This window comes from Gastrolobium bilobum, unplaced genomic scaffold (genome assembly GCF_033153095.1).
Source record: "Gastrolobium bilobum isolate Gb01-03AN ecotype WA unplaced genomic scaffold, APGP_CSIRO_Gbil_v1 utg37121, whole genome shotgun sequence".
NCBI lineage: Eukaryota > Viridiplantae > Streptophyta > Magnoliopsida > Fabales > Fabaceae > Gastrolobium > Gastrolobium bilobum.
The window spans coordinates 1-22,329 of NW_026899451.1; the positions used below are offsets into that span (position 1 = coordinate 1).

The 22,329-nt window shown below is 33.4% G+C and overlaps 1 protein-coding gene across 5 annotated transcripts; it reads left to right on the forward strand.

Moving 5' to 3' along the window:
* The first annotated feature begins 11,635 nt into the window (after positions 1–11,635).
* Positions 11,636–21,857, forward strand: LOC133290498 (homeobox-DDT domain protein RLT1-like). 5 transcript variants are annotated; one of them, XM_061488587.1, is made up of 19 exons: positions 11,636–12,324; positions 12,477–12,622; positions 12,686–12,968; positions 13,362–13,441; positions 14,074–14,469; positions 14,588–14,677; positions 14,790–14,954; positions 15,079–15,301; positions 15,432–15,532; positions 15,971–16,057; positions 16,142–16,294; positions 16,382–16,537; positions 16,840–17,049; positions 17,129–17,791; positions 17,869–18,414; positions 19,272–19,874; positions 19,958–20,062; positions 20,170–20,426; positions 20,714–21,857. In XM_061488587.1, exons 1-19 carry the CDS (start codon positions 12,153–12,155, stop codon positions 21,567–21,569), a joined length of 5,292 nt encoding a protein of 1,763 aa, XP_061344571.1. In that variant the 5' UTR covers positions 11,636–12,152; the 3' UTR covers positions 21,570–21,857. The 5 variants fall into 5 exon arrangements, with proteins under 5 accessions (XP_061344571.1, XP_061344569.1, XP_061344570.1 ...); XM_061488585.1 differs by having other exon boundaries at positions 12,477–12,968; positions 20,170–20,433; positions 20,742–21,857; XM_061488586.1 differs by having other exon boundaries at positions 12,477–12,968; positions 13,365–13,441; positions 20,170–20,433; positions 20,742–21,857.
* The last annotated feature ends 472 nt before the right edge of the window (positions 21,858–22,329 follow it).

Here is a 22,329-nt window from a genome sequence, read left to right on the forward strand (position 1 = left end):
TATTGTAAGTCCGAAATTTAATCTTACCTCACGAACTACAATGGCACGTGATGCTTTGACATTATATCAAGTAGAAAAAGTGAAGTTGAAGAAGTTTCTTGCTGTGCATTGTACAAGAGTTTGCCTCACCACAGACACTTGGACATCGTGTCAAAATATGTGTTATATGTGTTTGACTGCACACTTTGTTGATAAAAATTGGAAGCTGCACAAGAAGATTTTTAAACTTTTGCCAAGTCAAAAGTCATTCTGGAGAAGTTATGGCTAAAACTGTTTTGTCATGCTTGAATGACTGGGGGTTGAATCGTGTGTTTAGTTTGACAGTTGACAATGCTTCATCGAATGATACTGGGGTTCAAAACCTAAAGAAGAGTTTAATGCTTCAGAGCAACTTAGTTTTGAAGGGAGATCATATTCACATGAGGTGTTTTGCACATATTTTGAACCTAATAGTGAAGGATGGATTGAAAGATATGGACGATTCCATTTTAAGAATCCGTGCTGCAGTTAAATACATTAGATTAGATCTTCTCCATCCAGGTTTGAAAAATTCAAGGCGTGTGCAGAAAAGCAAAAGATTGAATACAAGGGTGCACCTAGTTTAGATGTTGAAACTAGATGGAATTCAACTTATCTTATGTTAGAGGCAGCTTTGAAGCACAAAAGGGCATTTGAGCAGCTTGAATTGCAAGATAAGAATTATTATCATGAGTTAGAAAAAGGCAAGGGTGTGCCTACATATGAAGACTGGTACTATGCTCGGTTAGTTTTGCCATTTTTAAAGATCTTCTATCGAGTTACTTTGTCTGTTTCTGGTACTTCTTATGTTACCAGTAATAGATATATGATAGAGGTATTCAAAATTGGAAAGAGGATTCGAGAGATGTGCGAGTCTAATGATTCAAGTGTAAGTGAGATGGCTCAAAGGATGAAGAAAAAATATGATAAGTATTGGGGAAATCCTGATAATCTGAATATGTTGTTGCTGATTGCAGTTGTACTGGATCCTAGGTGCAAAATGAGTTTCTTACATTGGTCTATTAAAGATAGTTTTAATAGTGGTGAGGCAGCTGGCTTGAGAGAGAAGTTAGAGAGGTGTTTGAAGTCCATTTTTGAAGAATATATTGGCAAGGAAGGGGTGTCTCAAGATAATTCACAGGAAACACAGTTCGATGATGATGATGATGATGATTTTGTTAATCATTTTCAGCAAACAACTGGGCAAAAATCAAATGCTAAATCTGAATTAAATAAGTACCAGGATGAAGCTATAGAGAACTATTCAGATTTTGATATCTTAACTTGGTGGAAAGCAAATTCAAGTCGATTTCCAATACTTGCAAGCATTGCTAGAGAGGTGTTAGCTATACCTGTCTCTACTGTAGCCTCTGAGTCAGCATTTAGCACTGGAGGAAGGGTACTTGATCCTTACCGTAGTAGATTAACAGCTAAAACAGTGGAAGCGCTTGTCTGCACACAAGATTAGGTAAAACGAACACCTTTTTTGGAGCTTTCAAATGAAGACCTTGAGGAGCTTGAGAGAATTGAGGAGGGTAAGATAATAAAATTAATTAAGATGTTTTTATTATATTGTGATTTAATAATTAATCAGATTTTTTTTTTTTTTTTTGCAGAGATGGTTTCCCAACAAGATGCTACCTGTTCGACCTCAGTTGCTCTTGATATTGATTGACCATTGTTTATTTTCAGTTGAATTGTGTTTCAAAAATCAATTGTACTTTCAATTTCTATTTTGATGATTTTGTTAAGCTTCTATGGTATATATGTTGGTGTAATTGGTGGATTGTAAAAGTCACTGCTTTTTCAGTCTGATTTTCTGCTTATGAAGCTTTTGCTTTATGAATTATAATACCTCCCATATGGCTGGCTTAGTGCCTTCTTCCATGTTATTTTTTTTATGTTGCTATGGTGGGATCCTTATTGGCTGGCTTCAATTTTATGTTTATCAGTTATGTATAGAGAGAGTTTGTTTTCACCAGTGACTGGGGTGGAAGCATGAAAACACCACCAACAGAGACAAACTAGAAGAATCAGGGTATGTAATGTTCTCTATTCCTTTTGACCATTTAATTCCTATTTATCCAGCATTGTGAAGTTACAAGAAATGATGAGATTTGGTTGGAATTTACCAGTGCTGGGAAAAAATCTGCTGGTGCCTTTTATTTTCTATAATTTAATTTTAATGTGATACCTCTCACTTTGACTTGGAACTTATGGAGATATTGTTGATATTAATCAGGTGAGATCAAATATTGTTTATTTTAATAATCTGAAAGGCTTGAAACCATTGATGATGTGATTTGAATGATTCTTCTTGTCCTTTCTATAACTTGCTTATCTCACTGTTCATCTTTCAACTGTTGATTGTACAATTATCTTAAAAGCTGGTGATTATCAGTCTTGTATCTCTTGTTGCTTGGCTATTGGTGAAGAATTAAGATGCAATCTGAGTTTCTGGAAATTGAAGAACCGTGGAATTGTTGATCTTTCATATCATTTGCATTGTATGTTTTTAAAATTAGCCAATGTAGAATCTAGTCTAGCAAATAAAATTTAGTTCATTGAAGCTGATTTCATTTTATTTTTGATTGAAACTGTAAGTAGAAGCCAGATCATTGAAGCTGATTTCATTTTCTTAACAAAATGATGAAATCAGGTAATTGGGACAAGCAGGTATTTGATTTATTTACCCTTCTTCGGATTGGTTCTAATTACTACATTCCTTTATTATAGGTTAAACATGATGAAATCATTCTTTGCAGGTTACCATAGCTCGTAATCGGATTAACAGGTGGTCCAAAGTGGACAGTACTGATCAAGAAACAGAAACAAATAGATCAGATAATTAGTTCCAGTGTCATCATTTGTATCCTATGCTGTTATACAGCAAAGATGTTGATAGATAGCAATTGTATGTTATTTACTAATCGTAAATCTTTAATTAAAACTAGTTGACTACTTATAATTTCACTTGAGTTTTCAAATACGTCCCATGGTTTTGGCTCATAGCTAATAGACTTTGTTAATGGATGTTTACAGTCACTTACAAGCCATTCTGTATTGTTGTTAATTGAAATGTTTCAAAGATTTGCGGATAAAATTTTACAAGTAATAATGACATAGTATTCTCTTACCTGAACGTTACATAGACCGGTTCAGAACATAGAAGAAATAGCAGCATTAAATGCTATTTAAAAAAAAAAATCTTCTTTAAAACCGGTTCAGAACCGGTTCGGAATTGGTTCGAAATCGGTTCGGAAGTGGTTCTAGTTCGAAACCGGTTTGAAACCAGTTCATAAGTGGTTCGGGCCGAACTGGTTTTGACCCGAACCGAACCAGTTTCATTTAAAAAAAAAATCGGTTCAAAGAATCGAATCGATTTTAAACCGGTTCAGTTCGGTTCTCCAAAAAATTCGGTTCGGGTCGACCCATGCCCATCCCTAGCAACCACCATAACTTTGGATCCATGTAATTTAAAGTAAATGAGATATTATGAAGAATTTGATTTTAATGTATTATAATATGGGGAATGATTTGGTTACAATTTTTTTTTTACAAATTACATTAAGTATGGTTGGTTATACACTCTTGATTGAAGTATGACCGGTCATACCTAGTGTAGTTTGTAAAAATTTATAAACAAAAAGTTTATAAATATAACATTCTCCTTATTATATTAAGCATGAAAGTTAAAATATTATTATTAGAAAAACAATATCAATGGCTGCAACAAAGAAATATACAACTCAAATAACATTAAAAAAAAAGATTATTAAAATAAAAAAAACATAAACCTTATTTAGAGGGGAAAACTATTAGATTTTATTTTATACATATGAAAGCAGTAATTATTTAAATAAATAACCGCTCATATACATGTAATAATTATAAAGTTTTCTTTTTATGTTTCTCAATGAAAACAACAAACAACTGAATAGCAAACAATAATCATTCGCTAAATTCTTGTTCACTTCATTAATTTAATATAAAACTTTATACGTAATTATTAGTGTTCACCGAAAAGAAGTGACCACTTAACCAAAAACATAGTAAATCATGATTTTTTTTCATAATGTCATGTAACTTTACAGAAAAAACGTTATTTATTTCTAATTTAGGGTTGGCAAAACGGGCCAACCCGGCTCGACCCGGCCCAACCCGCATGCAACTCGAAAAAACGAGCCGGGTTAGGGTTGGCTCACAAAAAAATCGAGTCAGAAAATCCAACCTAACCCGACCCGAGTCGAGTTAGGATTGGCTCGCGGGTTGGCTCAAAAATATGGCTCATAGGTTGGTTTAAAAAAATAGCTCGCGAGTTGGCTCAAAAATTGCTCGCGGGTTGGCTCGTTTTCAACCTATTCAAATGAACCTGTAGTATTAATGCACCAACTATGTGGCTTTTATCAGCTTAAACAAAGGGTTACAAAATGAGAAATAAAAGCAAAATATTCTAGTTTCGAATTTTTTTCATAATAAATTTGCACAACATCAAGAAACAATCAGAACAACTTGCTACCAAGTGGGTAAGATATTTGAACCAAACAGAGCCAGCATAGCCTAACAATATAAAAATGCCAGGGATATGAGAAGATTAGGGACTTAGGTTTTAGAGAAGGTAGAAAGACGAAGACAGCATGTGTGGGTTTTGTCCATTTTTGTATATTATATAATTTTTTTTTAAAAAAAAAACTCAACACGTGAGCTGGCTCGTTTGACCCGCAGGTTGGCTCGTTTTTTCCCGAGCTAGCTCGGGTCGGGTTGGCAGCTCATTTTTGCCAACCCAACCCGGCTCATTTTTGACGGGTTACGAGCCAACCCGACGGATTGGCTTGTTTTTGCCAACCCTAATTACTACTAGTCACTCAATGAAAATAAATGGCTTACCAATAGCAGAATAACTAAATAAGTCATTTGCAAATCATTTTAACTTTGTAAATACATATAAAACTTCATTTATAACTCTTAACTATGTAGTGCAACAAATAATCACAGAACAAATCATTCCTACAAATTTATTCTTAGGGGTGTAAATAAGCTGAGTCGAGTTAGCTTTAACTTAAATGAGCCAAGCCTATGAAAAATATTTTGAGCTTGGCTTGGCTTATTTGCTTGGTATAAGCTAAATTCTAGACTTGGTTTGGATTGTTTACAAAAAATTAAGGGCTTGGCTTGGCTCATTTATAATTATAAAATGTATTTTTTCCAAACTCACATACGTTCAAATGTTGAGACTATAAATGCATCAAATTCTATATTCATTCGTCAGAGAAAAAATAATCATAGAACCCACTCAATCCACATATATTTTAATAATGAATTCCACAATTTCTTCTTAAACATTGATCCAACTCGTGAAATAGAGAATGTAGGGGAAGAATATTTTAAGAAAATTATGTAATATAGACTAACCTTTAAAAATTTCCAGTGATATCAATTTGTAATATTAAAAAAAACAGTTACTATGACTATGACCTTTATTAAAATAACCAAACAAACTGGACAAACAATTGAATCGCATCTCATGTCACCAACATTCTCATCCTCAAATTGGAACAAAGAGGTTAACAATCAATATCCACTGACAACGCCTAACCAAAGAAAAGAAAAATTACATATTAGCACTACTATCAATCCTCATGCTACTCCAAGGAAACTTAGCACTTATTCCAAAGTCCATCGGCACTTTCATATGTGCAATTTGATATAAAAATAGGATTAATAATTTAGTGACATAAAAATATATTGTTTATTATAATAATATATCGGGGTAGTTCACGGGCTTTCAAATCAACCTCGTTAAATTAGGATTGAGCTTGTTTGTTAAACAAGCTTTTTTTTAAAGTTTAAGCTCGTTCTATTTATTAAACAAGTCAGACCAAGACAAGCTTAAAGCAAGCCAAGCCTCAGGCCCTTGACAAGCTTCTGCTCATTTACACCCATATTTATTCCTAACTTAATGTATTGAATCATAAGAGATAAAGTTATATCGTGCAACCTCAAAATGACATTATTTTGGGGTTTAGGAATAAAAATAAATAATATTTTAATAAAATTTATCATAAAAGAAAAAATAAAATTTATAAAATACCCTTTATTTTTAATACTAAATCCCAAAATGACATCATTTTAGAGTTGCTCGCTTATCAAAAAAATATAATAATTTTATCTCTTGTTTATAGGAGAAACACTTTTTTCCTTCAATATAGTATTTTACTTAGTATTAAATAATTATTAGTGAAAACAAATAGACACTACATTCAATAGTCCTTATTTCTTAAAAAAATATGTGACTTTTTTTGGCTATTTGAATATTTATATCCATTAAAACTAAATATTCATTCTTAACGTAACTTTATATTAATTTTCCCTTATTAATTAGTACATGTTTTTTTATATATAAATAATATATTATCTAACTCATAACCGACTCAAAGAATTGGTATACGTAAAAAAAAAAAAATCGTGTGCATATTGCACACTATAAATCACACATGTTAGGAGCAATTCTCTGGCAAATATAAATATAGTTCTGGTTAAAGATATCAATTTAGGTCTGTCTCAATCATTCAAACTAACTATAAGTCAAGCCAAATAACCGGTAAAGTTTTAGGGTCAACAAGTATCATTTTAGAATTGGACAATAATTACTTTAACTCAACACAAATTATAAACTATTTCAACTTATTCGCATTTATTTTATTTAGTTAAATATACGATTAGAATTTTTTAAAAAGTTATTGATTAAATGCGTATGTTTTGTCGAGGTATTGGCACATTTTAACACTGCCCACTTTTTTATGTCTAAGGGCATATTTTTAGTGATACAGGAATAGGTACTTCTTTATTAAAAATAAGAAGAAAAAATAAAACTCATATGTCATTAATCATAAAACTAAGTGTAATGATTATTTTCTAATTTTAGCAAGGATGTACGGAGTATTCAGTAATACGAGAGCAATGAAGATATTTTGAGGAAACAAGAAGTTACTTAGAAAACTTATATAATATAAGGGTTTTATAAGAGTTATGTTGTAGGAAAAGTGATTGTGTAATGTTATAGAGATTCGTTTTGCGTGCTGTAATTTCTTTTTTTTTCTTTTTTCTTCAAAAAGTGTGGGCCCCACAAAATGTTGTGTGTGTAGGAAAGTTTGTTTTATCATATTAAATGACAAATGCAAACCCCATAATATAATTGTTTTAGATATATTATCCAACTTAGGCCCACTGAGCATTGGGCTCAACAATTAATGGGAAAACCTTTAGAGGCATTGATAGTGCTTAGAAACTGATATCTTTTTTAAATAATTAAACATTTGAAAAGGACAAATTTAAAATTTGATTCAGATCACCAAGCCACTTGCAATGGGCTAGAGTGAGAGAATTGATAGTTTGGATAAGGTTATAGCATGCTAACATTGTATAAAATTAAAAAGCACTTGATTCAGCATAAATCTTTTCGAAATAATGGCTGATATTTTAATTATAAATAATTTTTTTGTTTCAATTTATTTGCTAATCTTCCTTGAAGAAAATAATACCATCAGTCCATCCCATATGCATTATGTTAGTTTTAATGCTATTTTCAAAATTATTGTTGTATAAATTGTGTAAAATAGTAAATTTCAAAGTTATCTTTAAGAGCTTAAGTAAATTTAAGTGAATAGAAATCGATGGAGTTTTCAATATTTTCTTTTGAAAGCGTATTTACCTACTTTTATTATAGGGGGTAAGTTTGGCGAACCTTGTGAGTAACTTGTTAAGTTATACATTTTCTTTTCTTTTCTTTTTTGATAAATCACGGGAGACAATCTGTTCGAAACAGAAATATTCACATCATGGTTTGACTAGCTCTCAATTTATTTCTTCATTCACAAAGACTTGAAACTAACAATCATATACAAGTTAGTTAAAATCGATATTTTACGTAAAATTGAAAGGGGAATAAAAAATCATAAGACGTAAAATCGTCACAAAAAGATCGTAAAAACATAAAATCATGGTACTAAATCGAGAATTTAACTACCATGATTATATAGCAATTGAACCAACTCTTTTAATAACTAAGTTGGAACTCATACACTTTCTCGGTCCAAATAAAGGCGAATACTATAACCTGCCCTCAAATAATTGATATAATTAAAATTAAAATATATATATATATATATATATATATATATATATATATATATATATATATTTGACATGTTTATTAATGACATGTTTGGTGCACAATATAGGATAATACTTGATAATATAAAATCTGATAGTATAAGGCCTGATTGTATAAGATGTGATTAAATTTTAATATTATCAAGCGTTTGACATTGTATTATATAAGATAATGGATTATATAAGATAATATCATTCCGTGTTTGTTTATACATGGTATAATACTAGATAGAATAAAAAAAAATATTTTTAACAAAAATACTCTTCAATAAAGAATTTATATAATTCTTTCAAATATATCATGATATTAATTTTTATAAAAATATATTGATCAAGTGTCCAAAAAATATTATTTTTTATAAAAGTAAAAATTTCCAATATTTTAAAAATTAATATATTAAAAATTAATTTTTATTTTGATATATTAATGTTGAAATAATACATTAATTCTTGATAATTATACTAGTCAGTAATGTTAATATATCAATCCCTTTTTACCAAAATAAATAAATATATATATCAACCCCTTATCAGTCTAATTCCATCCTCTTAGACTTGATTAAGGGCAAAAAAATTAATTTTTTGTTTTTAATAAATTAATTATGCATTTATGACAATTTTGAAAATAATTACACATTTATTGCACAATACCACGCCCAATTTGGGCGTCACCAATCATGTCTAAATGAGCGTCACCACTCAAGAGGCAATCACGCCTAATTTTGACGTCACTCATCAGGTGTTGACACGTGTCACATTTTTTATTCCAAAAAAATAATTACAATTTAATCGTAAAACTTTTGAAGGCCATAACTTTTGACTTGGGTATCCAAATCAGGTAATTTTTGTTTTGATTCCACATAAATTTTCGAGATCTACGCAATGATATCTCATTTGACATATTTTATTTCTCACAAACAAAATTTAAATTTGCAAGAATGGTATTATAAGAGTACTTAAATCGAGAAGCCTGTGAGTTCTGGGTTTGTGATTTAATATAAAAAAATAAATAAAGATTTGATTTTTTATTTAAACTCAAAAATCAATTTGAAAAATCTTTATTAATAAAGAAAATAGTTAAATAAATATTCTAAATCTCTAAGAAAGAAGAATTTTATTTTTGAAATTAATGATTAATGCTATAAGCTTTCTGGGTTATTATTCGTGGTATGAAATCAATGATGGCTTATGAATATTTTTCAAAAATAGAATCCTTCTTCGTTAGAGATTTAGAATATTTATTTAAGTATTTCCTTTATTAATACATATTTTTCAATTTAATTTTTGAGTTTAAATCACAAATCAAATCTTTATTTTGTTTTCCTTTTTAATAATATTTTTTATTTTTAATTTAAATCACAAACCAAATCTTTATTTATATTTTTATATTAAATCACAAACCCAGAACTCAGAGGCTTCTGGGTTTAACCGCTCTTATAATACAATTCTTGCAAATTTAAATTGTGTTTGTGAGAAATAAAATATTTCAAATGAGATGTCATTGCTTAGATCTCAAAAAATTACGTGGAATCAAAAAGAATTACCTGATTTGGATACCCAAGTCAAAAGTTATGGCCTTAATAAGTTTTACGATTAAATTGTTAAATTTTATTTTGAAAAAAAAAATGACACGTGTCAACACCTAATGAGTGACGCCTAAATTAGGCGTGATTGCCCTCTCGAGTGACGCCCAATTTAGGCATGATTAATGACGCCCAAATTGGACGTGATATTGTGCAAAAAATGTGTAATTATTTTCAAAACTGCCATAAATTCATAATTTTTTATTTAAAAAACAATAAATTAATTTTTTTGCCCTTGATTAAGTTATACATCATTTTGATGTATTAAGGAGTTATGCTGTATAATATTATACTATATTCATACCAAACAACTTAAAATATCGTAACATATCATATAAGCTTATACTATCAGGTCTTATATATCACACCAAACAAGCCCTTACTGTAAATCAATTCCTTAAGAGTTATTTACCCCAATATCTGGTCTTCAGATTGGAACAATTACATTTGATTCAAAATTTGAAGACAAATTGGACAAATTATAAACTTACATATGACTGGAGGCATATTGGAGGTTATTTGAATTTTGAATTTTGAATTTAAATGTAATAGGAGTTGTTTGCGAGCTGATTGTGTTTTGTATTTAATAGGAGTTGATTGCATTTGATTAGGAGTTGCCATTTTACAAGTTGGTTACAGATTGTCACCAATTATTGGAGGTTATTTGAATTTTGAATTTAAATATAATAGGAGTTGATTGCGAGCTGATTGTGTGTTATATTTAATAGGAGCTGATTGTATTTGATTAGGAGTTGCCATTTTACGAGTTGGTTACAGATTGTCAAAATTCAAAATTCAAATAACCTCCAATAAGGCAGCACTGCGAAAACTATGGAGTTGTCACATTAATACGATGTTTTTTTTTTTTTGATAACATTAATACGATGTTTAAATAATGGATAGTGAACCCATTGAAAAGGAAAGGAAATAATGGCAAACAAATTTTTTTATTTAGTAATATAAAAATAAATAAGAAGTGAAAGAAATTTAAAGAGATCAATTCTTCTTAAATAAATAAACTTTATTTCCTTTAAAATTGAAGTAGAAAAGAGGAGATAAAATATATATTACAACAGAGAAATATTTCTGCAGTTACTGCAGATAAGTTATCTGTATTTACTCTCAAAACGATGTTATTTTGGGATTGAAAGATTAAAAAATTATAATTATAAAGACTATAATAACTCTGAAATAAATTAAAATTACAAAAATACCATGATTTCTGTCCCAAAATGACGTTGTGCTTCCCAAAATTAAAGGATAACCAAAAGAAATATAACAAAGATAAAAAAGAAAATTATGATAAGATGAGAGTAGTATCTCTATTAAATTATATATTCAAGCTTTGTATATTAATTCTATTTATAGTTTTTCAGCGATCATGAATTAAATAATAAAATTTAATCATTCTAATTACACAAAATTAGAAGTTACACATTTTGGTACCTTTTTATGGATTACGGATATTGTATTAATAATATTTGTAACGTTATTTCATTTTCTTATTAATTTTTTTAAGGGAAAATTATTTGTCCTTTTAAATTGATTATAATTTAAAATTTCAATCTTTTTCTAATTGATTACAATTCTAATTACACAAAATTAGAATTTACACATTTTGGTACCTTTTTATGGATTGCGGATATTGTATTAATAATATTGTATTATCAGCATTTCAATCTTTTCTTTGTTTTGAAAACTAAAAACTGAATGACATCATTACAATTTCCCCTTATACACACCAATTGACCACAATTTACATTTTAGGAATTAAAATAAAAAAGGAAACAAAAAAATAGAAAATCTCAGACAAGATTCTTAAAAAAAATATGTTCATCGAAATTAATACACCCGGAAAAAGAGGCACACACGCTATCACAGACTTGTTAGCTTTAGCCCAAAAGAAAAAGATTTGGCGTGTTTTTGTTTTGATAGCCTTCATTAAGATCCTGTTTGACAGGAACAACAAAGCACACAGTCACACTGACACCGTTGATTCATAAAAAAACTAGAGTTCAAAAAAAATCAAATCAAATCAAATCAGAATGTTAGCGATCAAGAGCAACTGTTGTTCTTGGTTTATTATTTTTGTTTTTCGATTATTAATATTCAAACAATTCAAGAGCAATCTTGAATCTTTTCAAATCCTTATAGATTTTTTTTATTTTTATCAAGATAGATTCAAAATTTGTTCAAGATCGAATCCTTATGCCTTCTCATTACGGCTTTTTGGTTCAAGAGAGAGAGGTATAAAGATAGAGTCCAATTTGATTCTTTGGCGAAATCCTAATTTCTTCTTCTTCCTCTCTAGCGGGTTCTGCGATTTTTAGGGTTTGTGAAGCAAAGAGAAAAGTTTCGATCTTTGATTGGTTTTCGTCGATGGAGGGCGAGGCCGGTTCGGAGGGACACAATAGGGGTGGCGCAGATGATAACAGCAACGACAATAATGGAAGCAATAGCAAGATTGCGAATTCCAATGAGGGGCAGAGCAAGCCCAAGCGCCAGATGAAGACCCCCTTTCAGCTTCAAAATCTCGAGAAAGCTTATGCTTGTTCGTCCCTTATGCTTACTCCTTCGTTCTTCAATTTCACAATTCTCAATTTTTTGTGTGTTTATTTGTTGGTTTTTTATTTGCAGTAATTTTTTTTTAATTGGAAGAATTTTTGTTTCTTTTTGGTTAATTTTGTGATTTTGTTTGGTTAGTGGATACTTATCCTTCGGAGGCGATGAGATTAGAGTTGTCGGAAAAGTTGGGGTTGTCGGATCGGCAACTGCAGACGTGGTTCTGTCATAGGAGGTTGAAGGACAAGAAGGACTTGCCTCCCAGGAAACGGCCGCGGAAGGTGGCAGCAGAGCCTTTGCCAGATTCCGACTTGCCTCCCAAGAAACGGCCGCGGAAGGTGGCAGCAGAGCTTTTGCCAGATTCCCCCACAGATGACATGAGGTTGGACCCTGAACTTGGCAATGAGTATGGATCCGGGTCGGGTTCGGGGTCCAGCCCGCTTACCCGTTCTGAGTCCCGGAATGCGATGCCCCAGGGCTTGCCGGGTTATTATGAGTCCCCTCAGGCTGGAATGGAGAGTAGAGCAATTGCTTCTGTGGAGGCACAGTTAGGGGAGCCGTTGAGGGAAGATGGACCCATTCTAGGAGTAGAGTTTGACCCATTGCCACCAGATGCATTTGGGGCACCCATAGGTATAATCATAGAACTTGTGTTCCTATTATCTTCACTTATTGGGTTAACTGATTGTTGCAGTTTCTTTAATATGTTTTGTTGTACATTTTGTAACTCCTAAATTACCTTGGCATGCCTGAATTGTTTATCTTCCTTGCAATTTTCATCTACTCAGGCATCATGAAAATGTTATTGTCTGTAGTGGCTCTATCTGGCATAGATATGTTTTCTATTTCATTTGGATAAATTTTCTTTTGTGGCTCTCCTGTCCATCTCTAGGGCTCTGCTTCTTTGTGATTAAAAGAAGTTGCTAGAAACAATACTACTATGGTATTTGTTGTTTGTGTCTTTTTGATGGCTGCATGCACCATTGTTTGGCTACTGACACTTCTGGCATGTGATTTTTGGTGCAGCAGTTACAGAACAGCGGAAGCGACCTAGTCTTGCCTATGACAGTAAAATATATGATAGGCATGATATGAGAGCAAATAAGGTTGGTTTTCACATCAAGTATCTTGGTCAATAAAATGAACCTAGTCTTGAGCTGCATGTGCAACATATCTTTATTGGTAACTAGTTGGACATAGCTATGATGATGGAGTAGCTTTTTTACATGCTTGTTCTTCATGTCAGTGTACGAATGTGTATTCCTTGAGTTCTTATGCTATTTGGTGCTTTGGGCTTTTACCTCTTTCTAAATGACCTACTAGTAGTACCAGCTTGAAACAAGATACACGAACTTCTTTTTAATTGTTTATATATATGGACTTTTTTTCTTAAACATTTTTATTTAGATGCTAATCTTGTACAAGGAAAATGGAAAAAGGAAAACGGTGGGTAAGGCTGGCGGAGGTCATTTTAGATTTAGGTGTTAGCTTGCTAAGTTAGTATATCTGTGATATTGATTTTTTAAAGTGTCTTTTTCCCTGTCTTGACATGCAGATTATCTTTTTAAATGCTCTTTCGGTACAAATAATCTTCCATTTATATTTTCTTCAACAGTTTGAGGAACTGGAAAGCCTGCAGTTATTATTTGTTTAATTTTTTTTATATTCTGTTGCTATATATTTTTTACTGCTTAGTTGCTTTATATGAGAGTTTGATTTGAAATGAGCTCCATTCTAGGCTTTGGCAAGGACATTCCATGAATATCAATTTCTACCAAACCAGTCTGGCATTAGGACTGATGCTTTTGGACAGTTCAGCCAACCTCATTTACATGATCCAATGGAGGGTCCTGCCAGAAACCCTCCTTTTGTTCTTGGAAATGAACAGCCACCTAGAATTCATGCTACCAAAGGTCATTCTTCTCGTTCACAACAAGACAAGCAAGGGATTCCCTATCAGTCTCCTCCTGGAGATAAAGATGATGCCCCCCAAACGGAATTATACACAAACATAGCTAATATCGGAATGAACTCTCACTTTACTGATCACCAAATTGTTGGGCCAGAAAGTCCCTCTGCTTTACCTAGTGGACAAGTTTTGCCTAACAATATGCGGATCGAGAAGAAACGAAAGGTATCTTTTAGCTATCTGGAGTAATTAATGTTGTAATTTTTCTCAGTGTTAACTCTTGGATGTATTTAATATATTCTTTGCGGTGGATGATTTTATAATTTTAACTATATTTATATAGAGTGATGATGCCAGAATTACAAGGGAAGTTGAAGCCCATGAGATGAAGATCCGAAAAGAGCATGAGAAACAAGATAACCTTAGACGAAAGGTTTTATTGAAATCAATTTAGTTTAGCCTGCTATCACATTTTTTATAGAGGTTAAAATGAATCACATTGACATTTTTTTTTAATTAATCCCTCCTTTCCCTCTCTTTTTTAGAGTGAAGAGCGAATGAAGAAAGAGATGGAGAGACAAGATCGTGAAAGGAGGAAGGAAGAAGAGAGGTTGATGCGTGAGAGACAACGTGAAGAGGAAAGAACAAAACGTGAGCAAAAACGTGAAATTGAACGAAGGGAAAAGCATTTGCTGAAGGAAAATTTAAGAGTAAGTTTGTAAGCCTAATGATGATAGCCTTCTTTTGGCTAATATTTAGACATCTGATGATTTTTTTTTCTTTTGGTATATTGAGGGTATTTAATGTATTTGCCACATATTCTATCTTAAAAAGGCTGAGAAATTGAGGCAAAAAGAAGAGCTTCGCAAAGAAAAAGAGGCAGAGAGAAGGAAAGCTGCCCTTGAGAAGGCAACTGCCCGTAGAATGGCTAAGGAATCTATGGAACTTATTGAGGATGAACAGCTGGAATTGATGGAGTTGGCTGCCTCAAGCAAGGGGTTTTCCTCTATTATACGTCTTGATTTTGATACTTTGCAAAACCTTGAATCATATAAGGGTGAGCAATTTATTTTTATTTCGCTTTCTATAATTTTACATAATTGGTTTCTTTGGGTATTCGGTGTTTATATGGAAATGCTGAAAAGGGAATTAGTTTCTAGCACTGAAACCTTATCATTGTATTGTAGATTCATTGTGTGTTCTCCCACCCAAGAGTGTAAAGCTAAGAAAACCATTTGCTATACAACCCTGGATCAACTCTGAAGAGAATGTTGGTAACCTGCTCATGGTATGTTCTCATCATTACTTTTGCTTCTTTATAAAATACATAGCATATAAAATCCTTTTGTTACCATGCATCATGTCCTCTGCTCTGGTCCTGTCAGAACTTTTTTTGGGGGGTTGGTGGACTTGTTTAAGGTATCTGACAGTCGTCTAACTTTACAGTTCTTTATGATTTGAAATAGGTGTATGCTTGTATGAGAAGTTAAGGTTGTCTAAGTTTGGTAAACATGGGTCTTTCCTTAGTTTGATATTTTATCTAGTCATGATATTGCATTAAAAAATGTTTTTTAGTGTGTGGGGCTTGTTTGTTGAATCAGCACTTCTGTGGATGTACTAATTTCCTGTCTGCATATTGCTTTATCAGTTTTATTCTTAGTTTAGCTAATTGCTTGAAACAAGGCTTCTGAATTTAAAATTTGAGAGCTGTGGTGGTCTATTTCAGGTTTGGAGATTTTTGATTACTTTTGCTGATGTTCTGGAGTTATGGCCTTTTACTCTCGATGAGTTTATGCAAGCATTTCACGACAATGTGCGTTGGTCTGGCCTTTGCTAGTGATTTCATGCTATCAGTTTAGCTATTTTCTTACATTCTTTTTGCTCACTTTTATCTTAGGATTCAAGACTGTTGGGTGAGATACATGTTGCTCTTCTTAAAGTGATAATAAAAGACATTGAGGATGTTGCAAGGACACCTTCTACAGGATTAGGAATGAATCAGAATGGTGCTGTTAATTCTGGAGGTGGCCATCCAGAGATTGTGGAAGGGGTAAGTTCAGATATTTCTAATATTTTCTGTCCTTTTTTCAGAGAAATAACAGAGTCCAGTCCTGTAATATTGTCTTTTTTATGTTAGGCATATGCATGGGGGTTTGACATACGAAATTGGCATAAGCACTTAAATCAGTTGACATGGCCGGAAATCTTCCGACAGCTAGCATTATCTGCAGGATATGGACCACAGTTGAAGAAAAGAAGTGTTACATGGTCCTATGAAAAAGATAAAGACGAGGTTCAATTTTCTTTATTTTGCTTTATTATTTTCAGCTGCCGCTTTAAAGATTCTTGTGTTTCATGGTTACCTCCATATTTTAGTGATTTAAGAAAGAGAAATACAATTAAGATATAACTTCAGTTTGCTGGTTTCTTTTAAGCTTTTAAGTTTAACTTGATCCTTTGTATAGTTTTTGTTACTATCAAATGTTTTGCTGACAATTTTTTGTTTTTCATGCATTTTAATCAACAATTAAATGTTTTTTTGGTGTTAAGGTCATTGCATTGAATAAGTGGATCAAAATGTATATCTAATTGCAGGGCAGAAGTTGCGAAGATATCATTTCTACACTTCGTAATGGTTCAGCAGCCGAAAATGCAGTTGCAAAAATGCAGGAGAAAGGGCTATTAGCACCTCGAAGATCTAGGCATAGGTTAACTCCTGGAACAGTTAAGTTTGCAGCATTTCATGTTCTCTCGCTTGAGGGTAGCAAGGGATTGACAGTACTAGAGCTCGCAGAAAAAATTCAGGTGAGTTGCATATCCATTTTAAGTGCTCTTTCGTACTGTCAGGTTTTTTTTTCTTATCTTATGTCTCTTTACCTGTTAGAAATCTGGTCTTCGGGACCTGACAACCAGCAAGACACCTGAGGCATCCATTTCTGTTGCTTTGACAAGAGATGCCAAGCTTTTTGAAAGAATAGCTCCATCAACGTATCGTGTTCGTTCTGCATTTAGAAAAGATCCTGCTGATGCTGAGTCCATTCTGTCTGAAGCAAGAAAGAAAATTCAGATATTTGAAAATGGGTTTCAAGCTGGGGAAGATGCTGATGATGTTGCAAGAGAAGAAGAGTCTGAAAGTGACGAAGTTGATGAGGATCCTGAAGTTGATGACTTGGTAAATCCTTCAATTGCAAAAAAAACATCTGAACTGTGTGATGATTTATCATCAAATGGAAAAGAAAATTTGGTTAATGATGTAGAACTTCAAGATGAGTTTGATAAGGATATGCCTTGTTTTCCTGAGAATGGTTCAAAGAATACCGATTGTGCAAGTACTGCCACTGGACAACCTGTTGCTTGTGAAGATCTGAATGCTGGAAATCTTGGTGAAGATAATACGGAAATTGATGAAAGCAAGTCTGGAGAATCATGGGTTAAAGGGCTTGCAGAAGGAGAATATTCTGATCTCAGTGTAGAGGAGCGTCTAAATGCTCTTGTTGTGTTGGTTGGTGTGGCAAACGAAGGAAATTCAATCCGTGTTGTTCTTGAGGTAAAATTTATTTCATGTATGTCATCAAGTTGATTTTTGTATCTAGTTTATCAAATTGACTTGAAGAAATTTTTCAGGATCGTTTGGAAGCATCAAATGCACTGAAGAAGCAAATGTGGGCAGAAGCACAGACAGACAAAGTTCGTCTGAAAGATGATATTTTTAATAAATTAGATTTTGCATCTATGGGTGGCAATAAAGTTGAAACACAAGACACATGTCCTATTGTGGAGGGCCACCAAAGTCCATTGCTTGACATTAATATTGACGCTGATAATAATGAGGCATCACCCAGCACTGCAGAAAATCAAAAAGCAGCTCCTGTTGCACAGAGCCTGTCTGTTGAAAGGCCCTCTTCAGTTCAAGATCTCTGTACAGGTCCAGATAACCCTCAGGCTCAGCTATCTGCACAATATTCAAAAAGGTCACGATCCCAGTTGAAATCTTATATTTCCCACATAGCGGAGGAGACGTTTGTCTACAGATCCTTACCCCTTGGCCAAGATCGCCGACGTAATCGATATTGGCAATTTGTTGCATCTGCTTCTTGCAATGATCCTGGCTCTGGCAGGATCTTTGTTGAATATCATGATGGAAATTGGAGGCTTATTGATTCTGAAGAGGTAAAAATTTTGTTTGGTGTAGTTTATTTTTTTTCCTTCCCCCATAGACTGATCCTTGTTTTGCTGATCAACTCATTTCTAACTTTAGCAGACGTCAAACACATTCCTCTTTTGTTTCGGTTTTGTGTTTTCCATCAATATCTACCCACTTAGCAAATGCCATTAAGAAGGATAACCTTAAAAATGTGTTAGAATATCTAGAAAATATCTCATAATATCTTTATTATATCAGAACATTTGAGGGTATCTTAAATGATATTTAGGAGTGGTTTTCAGATTTTATTATATTTTCTTCCTTATTCAGGATTAGGAATCTTTTACTAATTTACTAGCATAAATATGATTTAGTGCTTTGTATTTTGTATCGCATTTAATCAATATCAATTTTAGATTATTCATTAGTTTCTTCTTTTCTATCTTTACAAGCCACCATGGGTGTTCATTTTGAATTCTAATGTCTTGCAAAACTCCATGCACTAGATGTCCAGTCCTGAGGGTGAGGAATGCGTGTTTAGATGAAAAATTAGATCCCACATTGACTGACCCCTTATATTATAATGACTCGGGCAATCCTTCCCACCTTGAGCTAGCTTTTGGGGTTGACTTAGGCCCAATCTGTTCTCAATTCTAATAATATGAATACCTTCCCCACCCTTTTATTCTCAGCAAATTCTTTTGTATGCCTCTTCCAAAGTTTCATTTTTTTTTTCTTATTTTATGGGCTAGCCAAATATGGTAATATTATTGAATCTGTTTATCTTTTTATCTTTGGGTGCCAATATTTTGTGAATTTTAATGTAGCTTTATGCTTCGTCTTAATTGGTATAATAAATTTTTTTTAACCAATCCTATAACAGGCCTTCAATGCACTTTTGAATTCACTGGATTCACGTGGGATGAGGGAATCTCATTTGCGTTTGATGTTGCTGAAGATTGAAAATCCGTTTAAGGAAAATGTTCGAAAGAACACACTTAGCAACAAAATTGGAAGCAGAGATGAAGCTGATGAAACTGATTCCAGTCCTGATCTCCAGACTGGAACTGACACTCCTAGCAGTACTCTTTGTGGCTTGAACTCTGATGTTTCAGAAACTTCATCATCCTTCAAAATTGAGCTCGGGAAAAGTGAGAGCGAGAAGAAAGCTGCCTTGAGAAGGTATCAAGATTTCCAAAAATGGATGTGGAAAGAATGCTACTGCTCATCAATATTATGTGCAATGAAACATGGGAGAAAGAGAGGCAGCCCTCAGGTTGACATCTGTGATATCTGTCTCAACCCTTATTTCTTTGAAGACTCTCATTGCAATTGTTGCCACCGCACTTTTCCCTCAAATAATGGATTTAATTTTTCTAAACATGCATTTCAATGTGGAGACAAGTTATCCAAAGATATTAGTAATTTAGATTCTTCTCTTCCCTTGCGGACAAGATTGTTTAAGGCTCTTCTTGCTTTTATTGAGGTGAGTTAATAGCCTTGGTTTTTTCTACTAAATTTTAAAATGTTACCTTGTGAGGGATGTTATATTCACATTCTGATGTACAGGCATTTGTTCCACCTGAAGCATTTCAATCAATTTGGAAAGAAGATATTAGGAGGCATTGGGGTCTGAAGTTAAGCAAATCATCTTCTGCTGATGAACTTCTACAGGTTTGCCATTTCAATTAAAATTTTATCTTCCATACCCTTGCAACATTTTAAAAATTGAGAATCAATGTCTGCTCAAACATTTCTAAATTTAGCAATCCGTTTTGCAGATATTGACCCTACTTGAGAGAGCATTAAAGCGAGATTTTTTATCATCAACCTTCACTACAACAGAGGAACTGTTGCGGTCGAGCAGTATGTCAGAGAGTGCTGCACATACTTCTACTAATCCTGAATCAGTTGCTACACTTCCATGGGTTCCACAGACTACTGCAGCTGTGTTTCTTAGACTTTTTGAGTTGGATGGATCCATAATCTATGTACCGCGTGAGAAAACTGAGCTTCGTGAGGAGAAAGACTCTAGGGAGTGCATAGTAAGTCTCTTTCATTTTTCCTTGATTTTTATTGGACTGCTTTTGCTCATAAACTTCTACAATGTATGGTATCACCATGAAAGGTTTGCTATGAAAATATGTATAAGTTGGGCTGACATTTTATATTTTTATCTGAAAATAATGAAGCTGAACTATTATGTATCCAAGCCATTCACCAAGCTGATTGGATGTCAAGTTTCTCTTTGTACAAGTCCCTTTTATTATATATGGGGGACAGTGTGTGGCTGGAAATTTTTCATGCTAATCTAAAGAAAATTAGTCATCTAACTTGCTTTGCTTTCCTGCAGAAGCTTCCTTCAAGATATAATCCCTCCAAATCTAGTAAAGTGGTTGAACCAGAACCAGCAGATTCGGACCATGATGATTTCATGAAAGTTAAATCTGCTCCTATGAAAATTGCACGGAGCAGCAATAAACGTGGACGAGGGAGTCATGATAAAGGACGGGGTAAAAAGCTATCTAAAAGAATGAGGGATTCTAAACGAGATACCAGCCGCAATGTTAAGGTCACTGAGAATCTAAGTCAGAGAATTAAACAGCAGGGACGAGGATCACAAGGACAAGCTGGTGGACGTGGTCGCCGGACAGTGAGGAAAAGGAGAGTGGAAAAAAGGGCTGTTGAAGATTTGTTGCTGGGCCATGGGGCTGCCTCTCATAGCTCCAGTATCGGTAGGGAACCATTGAGAAGCTTGGATGAGGATTGGGATGATAGAAAGGCAAGTCCCATGACTCCCATCCACATGGGGGCTGCCGACATCAGTAACAGTGCTGAAGAGGCTGAATCTGGTGATAATGCTCAAGCAGTGGAATCTGGTGATAATGCTCAAGCAGTGGAATCTGGTGATAATGCTCAAGCAGTGGAATCTGATGACAATGATGAAGCAGTGGAATATGATCAAGGAAACTGGGAGATTGGTTTTAGCGGTACCCCCAACAGATGGAGTAGGCATTTGGTTAATATGAGTGATGAAGATGTGGAAGCTTCTGAAGATGACAATGACAATGGCATTGAAGAGGAGGATTCAGAGGCAGATGTTATGAGCGAGGGTTCAGATGGTATGGCTAATGGAGTTGTAAATGGAGCAGGCTCAGACTCGGCTGATTCTGAAGATTAGAACATAGTTTTTTAGCTGATCAACTAAAAGGATTGCATTTCAAAGCTGCATTACATTTTTGATATTGCAGCTTTACAAAGTACCTGAACTCCTAGTCAGTCATGTCATGGCTTGAAGAGTTTTATGGTTGAGAAGACTTACATAGTATATTTTATCCATGCAGAGTGGATCCTTGTATTTTTAAGCATTTTGAAGCCGAGGGCCTTTAAAGCCAGCCTCATTTCATTTTGTTTTTTATCCTTATAATAGGTATTCATTAATTAATATAGTCTTATACCTTAATTATCACTTCATTGCGCACAAAGTTGATTACTCATATAATTGTCTATTTGATTTTCCTTAATTTACAATTTAACAATTCTGCATAGCTCTTTTAATTAAAGGCTTGGTTGTGAGATATTCTTTCTTTAGTTATTTGATGTTGTTTATCTTTCCCATTTAGATAGGTGACATTGTGACTTAGCTGTGGATTCAAGTCCAGCATCTTGAGCAGATTCTTCACATAATTTATGCGCGTGTTTGTGCATGTGCAAAGATGAGGACATTAAAGGTTCCAAGGCAATTGGCCTTTAGAAGAAGCACATTGTTTGAAGTTCATTTTAAATGTTTCAAAAATATAGTTTAAGTTCTTCAGTCTAATTTGTTGATGTAAAGACCCACTCAGGGGGCGTTTGGTAGAGGAGTTTTTTTTTTATCCGGGAATCATGATTTTCTGGAATATAGTTGGAAAACAACTTTTTCGAAAATGTTAGCAAAAAAG

What these genes read in the sequence shown, in the direction of transcription:
- LOC133290498 (XM_061488585.1), top strand. Translation starts at nt 12,153, where the DNA reads ATGGAGGGCGAGGCCGGTTCGGAGGGACACAATAGGGGTGGCGCAGAT. An exon ending in TGCTGAAGGAAAATTTAAGA is followed by an intron (nt 14,955 to 15,078) that starts GTAAGTTTGTAA and finishes TATCTTAAAAAG; the next exon opens with GCTGAGAAATTGAGGCAAAA. An exon ending in AGCTCGCAGAAAAAATTCAG is followed by an intron (nt 17,050 to 17,128) that starts GTGAGTTGCATA and finishes TTTACCTGTTAG; the next exon opens with AAATCTGGTCTTCGGGACCT.